Raw genomic sequence first — 5,625 nt, 5'->3', positions numbered from 1 at the left:
CCTCCAAAGCAGGGGTTTACCCTCCCCCCCGCCCCCACTTGGCAGCCCTATCTCTGAGTAAGTGCTTCTTATTCTTAAAACAGGGATAAAATGAAGTTTGGTCTTTTAAGGGAGTCAGAATGAAAGGCACAAGGGTTGTTTAAGGTAAAGGCAGGCATTGTTTAATTGAAATCCACTGGGTTTTGGCTGTTGAATTCAGGAGTTCAGGGTTGGGGCAAAGGGGCAGTTTCCCCAGGTCCTCACAAGTCTGGGAAGCCCCACTGTATTGGTCCATATAGCCTCTGTTTATTGGATAAGGTTGCTCCTCTCTGACTTTTTGCCTTTGACCTTCAGGAGAGCAACTTCGGAGTCAAATACAAGGCCTCTGTGAAAGCCTGTAAGACCTGTTTAATGAATCAGCATTTGTATCTATGAATGAATTTACATACTAAATTATATAATACATTTATTGAAGTGATATTTCATATACTTCCACTGTCCACCCTGCGCCACAGACCTCTGCCTTTCCCCTTATGTTGTTTTTGCAGTCCCTTGTTCTTTAGAAGAAACACATAGCAAGGCAGTTTGGGCTGTGGTGGTGGTGGGGAGAGGTGAGAATGTCATGATTTGCTGATGGACATTCCTTTGTTCAGTGGCTTGCCTCAGGATCCAAGGCTATATTATCTACTGACAGTATCTGAGGAGGTTTCCAAACTGGAGGACCTCAAGGCTATGTTTTTTTCCAGGGTTATCACTGTGTGACCCAGGTTGAATGTTTCTATCCAGAGTGAATACATGTTCAAGGGTTCAGTGTATGCCTCTTTTCTTTTGATTCACAGGATGCTGTGACCATATGCACCTTGGGAATAGGGACTGCTTTTGGAGAGTCGATCTTGGATAACACCCCTCGCCATGCAACTATCGTTACAAGAGAGAATAGCGAACTGCTTCGAATTGAGCAGAAGGATTTCAAGGCACTATGGGAGGTAAGCTCAAATGAGTACATGGCTGGTGAATGTGATGCGGAAGAGGACATGAAACACAGTCGGCCTGATCCTGCCATTATATTGAATGCACTGAGAACATAACACAGCAGAATGGCAGGATGGGTGAAATCTCTTTGTGGCCTGTGACTTTCTAGGACAGTCTCTGTTTTAAGAAGTAATCCCCCCCCCCATTCTTTTTCTGACTTGTTCCATAAAATGTTGTCCGTTACTCTGGATTTTCTGGCCTCCATTTTTGCTTCCATCAAACTCGCTTTCTTTGATGATTTGCTACAGGGGGAAAGTTTTTTTGAAGCATGGATGTTGTTTAGATGACCTTGTTGCTGCTTTTGATTTGGCCTGCTTGTGGATCTTTAGTTCTGTTGCCTTAAAAAAAAAATTGTGCTGCTAAATATTTCCTAGTGTTGTGGATGAAGCCCTCTGCCAGAAGTCTGGGCAAGTTAGAATGTCAGTAGGGTGACTGGGGGTGGGGGGGAAGAAATCTCATTAGTTGGCATGTGGATGACAAACGGTTGATGCTCTCATTGCATTTAATTACTTGTGTCTTCATGCTTAGTAAGCATCATTCATGTATTAACATACTAATCTGGCAGACACTCAAGAGGAAGCACTTTTGAGATTTGGAAATGTGACCTGGAAAATGTTACATGCATGGAGAAGGCTCATTTCAGGCAGTCCAGCTACCCGAGAGACATTCAGGTTCTGCTGTGTCCTCAAGATGGATAGTTTCTTTAGATGAGATCCATAGAAACGGTATAGATTGTCTTTATGCATCAGAATGTAAAGGATGATATCACCCTGAATTAAAAATCTGTTGTCAGCAGTAATAGGGACTGTGATTCAGCTGTCCTGGAGGTGTATGGCCAAAGATCTTAATAGGATCTTAGGCCTTAGAAACCAAAGTTTGATGTTAATTCTCAAACCCAGTTATATGGCACAGTTGTGGAAAAGGAGATTGTTTTTTGGCTTCAAGCATATTTGGACAACCCCAAATTCCTGGCTTTTGTCTCTTAAAAGTGTTAACATTTGGCATCCTCAGAATGATCCCTCTTTTACTGTTCATTCCTATTTTATTTAGATCGAATGTCTACGTTCACTAGAATACTGCAGGCGTTTGCACATTTAACCAGTTATTGCTGCATCAGGCAGGACCATGCATAGAAATTGCTAATATTTGACATCCACTTTAGAAGAGCCAAAGACTTAACTGATGACAGTGGTTGAAGACAATAACTCTTACCTGACACTATTGTAGTCCTGAGGATGAAAAAGAAATGGATCATCGGTTTGGATCCTACTGAGCACACAAAAGCTCCCAGATGGAAGTCTTTTTCTGTCTTCCCCTTCTCCACCCGCCAAGTCCCAATTGGCTTATGATGACCCTGTAGGGCAGAGATGTAGAACTCATTTGTTATAAGGGCCGGAACTGACATAAATGTCACTTTGTCAGGCTGGGCTATGTGTGCCATAAAACATAATGCCAGGTACCGGAGATATAAGCTGTATAAAGGATAGGAGCTGGAGACCTCTGAGTTGGTGTATCCTCAGTGCAAGGCCCTATGGGCTAGGAGGGGGATGCAAAGGAAAACCCACGTGGGCAGACTGGAGGGCCAGCAGTGCAGCACTGGGCAGATGCTCCCACACTGCTTGGCTGCTGCAGGTGAGGTTGTTCCAACATGCCGAAGCCACAATCGGAGTGGCTCCACCCACTCCCCCTAAGCAACCTCCTGTTCCCTCCCTTGTACTAGTTGCTTGCTGCTGTAGGGTTTTCAAGGCAAGAAACATCCAGAGGTGGTTTGCCGTTGCCTGCCTCTGCGTAGCAACCCTGGAAATCCTTGGTGGTCTCCCATCCAAATACTAACCACAGTCACCCCTGGTTAGCTTCCGAGATCCAATGAGATTGAGATAGTCTGGCCCATCCAGGTCACACTCCCCTTCTAGAGGCCCCCAGAAGCAAATGATGAGGGTCAGGGTAATTCTTATGGACAAAATACCAAATAAGACTGCAGGGTGTGCAGTCTGGTTCTCTGGTAATGCAAGGCAGTTGATTTGGGTTTGTAGGATCCAACCCATTGTTTTTATAAACTGCATTTGCCCTTTCCCTCTTAGTTTTAGAGTGTCATTGTCATAAATGTGATTGCCTGCTTTTCCCACCATCTGTGCCTGGAAACAGCTCTATGATAGGGACATATTAGGCAGGCGAAGTATTTTCCTTTTACTTCACCCCCCCCCCCAAAGCTGGGAGAAACGTCCATAAGTCCTAACAGCAGGGCTTCTGTTGTCCTTATTTTTTTCCTTTTTCTTCCCCCCCCCCCCCCAAGCTGGGAGAAACGTCTCCAGTTCCTTTATTTTACTTGCTAAGAATCTATTAAAGGCACAGATCCCCTGCTAGAAACAAAATTGTCAAGGAATTACACATGGTATATGTGTGTTTGTGGGGTGGGGGGATGCCGTTCCATCAGTATCTTCAGAAATTTACCTTAATTTGGAGAATATGAGCATGTTTTATTAGGTTTTTCATGCCATATCCATTTTTAATATTCAGTCAGAACAACTGATATTACCCTTATGGCATCAGTTACTGATAAGAATTGGCTAGGTTTATCCTCTGATGACTATCTCCGTCTAAGTGGCACTGTGTATACGCGTCTGCCTGTATAGATCATTTTTTCCCTCAGAGACGGTTAGTTTTACCCAGGCAGCTGTTGTGGCAGATTGTAAAAGGTGAAATCTCTAGTTAAAGGTTAAGAAAGAGGTCTGGTCCCTTATCTCCAAACCAAGAAGGTCTGAATAGTGAGCCCCCTTGGCCTTTTAATTATGTTTTAAAGAAAATTTCTGAGAATCCTCATGTGAGCTGTGCAAATAACTGAGCAGGCTTTGAAACTTGCATTGAATAAAAACAAATGGCTGTTTTAAAAGTGGAGTCTACATGTGTAAGCTGTCTCAGTGGTAAATGTGCAGTGGTGGGTTTACTAACTCACCACATCTCTAATACACATCCATGTTTTCAGGGCTTTTTTTTGGGTGGTAGTGCTCGCTGGTACTGAGTGCCGATACCTGGGTGGGGGCTTCCAAGTCCTTTGGGGAGAATGGAAATTGATACAACCTTATGTATGAGTACTGATACCTTAAAAAAAAAAGCACTGCAAGACCTTAAATGAATTTGTACACAATACAGTACAGTGCGAGAGACCTCACTGTGTGGCTGTATGTTGTTCTTCGGTTGGGTGGGTCACACAAACTCAGACAGGAAAGGGATAAATTTGCAGAGAGGTGGCTTATTTTTAGAAGTCCTGTCTATTGAAGTGTGCAGCTTGAACTTCCTTAGATGACGGCAGATCAGCAAACAAGTATTTTATTCTACAGGAGAGAAAATTTTGCATAGTTAATATCATGGGTAGGAGTTGGTATACATGTGTAACACCAGCAAGAGGAGTGTTTTTCAGGATAACACAGTGTGGAGGCTTTTAATTCGTTATTTGGAAAACTTCTGCAAAATCTGGCTGTTCTTCTTACTAGGTATGGTAGCAATGGACAAACTGTTATTTTTATCTCAGCCCTACCTGTATCTGATGTTCTTTTGATTATGTAACTATCTGAAAATTAATTTCTAAGGAAGCTGTTATATGCTTACTTAATGTCAGAATGACACTTCATGAACTCTTGAATGGATCAGGGTGTGAGAGGGTTTTTATTTTTAAAGAATCCATCAAAACAAGATTAAAGGCTTAAGTTCAAATCTACCTACTGTCTGCGTCCTTACATCAACCACTTTCGCAGATTCATAAATGCCAGCTTTGTATTGAGGTTCCAAGAACAGATTAAAAGCCTTTATTTACCTTAGCAGTAGTATGGTGGTAGGCGCTTTTACTAATTTGTAGCTAAATAGAGAGAAGGGGTTGTTTCTCTATTTTTTAAGAGAGAAAAAATTGTGTTCCAGTGGTCAAGAGAGGTTGTTTAAAACTGATTTAGAAGAGACTTTGGGCATAGTCCATCTTTTTTTTAAAAAAATATTTTTTATTAATTTTTCAAATACAGAACAACAACAAACATAAACAACAGCAAACCGTGCCTAAAACAGTGAATAAGTTGTATAACAATGTGAAATAATAATTCCGTAGTTGTGTTTGTTATTCTCGTCTCTGTTTCAAATGAGAACTACGTTACAGTAAAGTTGTACCAATTCAAGAAAAAAATTCTAAACAGCAGGATTAGCAATCAATCAGTAATAACATCGATTATGAAGAACAATAAAACAGTTCAAAAGTGAGCAAACATTTTATATATGTTGTTTTTTGGTTCTTTAGCTGTCGTATTGAGGTATGTTAGTACAGGGAACCAAGTTTCAGCAAATTCTGAGATGTAAGAGGTAGATTCTGCACTTTGAATTTGATCTGAAATTTTAGCCATAATTTAAAAAATCCCAAAGTTTATTTACCCATTGTGAAACTGATGGAATTTGTTTATCTTTCCATTTTGCAGCCAATACTAACTTGGCTGCCACTAGAAGAATCGCTATCAAGTCTCTTTTATTTTTTGGAATATTATTATCATGCCAAAAGTTCAATAGGACCGTTTCTGGCAGCAATGGTACATCGCATGTAGTAATAATTTTGATTTGATATATAATTTTGATCCAAAA

General features: G+C 41.2%; 1 protein-coding gene across 1 annotated transcript in view; it reads left to right on the top strand.

Moving 5' to 3' along the window:
* Positions 1-5,625, top strand: part of RAPGEF4 (Rap guanine nucleotide exchange factor 4) — a 236,578-nt gene that overhangs the window by 45,452 nt on the left and 185,501 nt on the right. Inside the window, exon 4 of the mRNA XM_015407277.1 lies at positions 819-965. Within this exon, the coding sequence (XP_015262763.1) occupies positions 819-965 (147 nt within the window). The remainder of the gene's footprint in view (positions 1-818; positions 966-5,625) is intronic.

This window comes from Gekko japonicus, unplaced genomic scaffold, assembly GCF_001447785.1.
Source record: "Gekko japonicus isolate JY-2015 unplaced genomic scaffold, Gekko_japonicus_V1.1 scaffold66, whole genome shotgun sequence".
In the NCBI taxonomy this organism is placed as follows: Eukaryota; Metazoa; Chordata; class Lepidosauria; order Squamata; family Gekkonidae; genus Gekko; species Gekko japonicus.
Note: the sequence above shows the minus strand (reverse complement) of the source record. Positions and strands in the feature narration are given on the sequence as shown.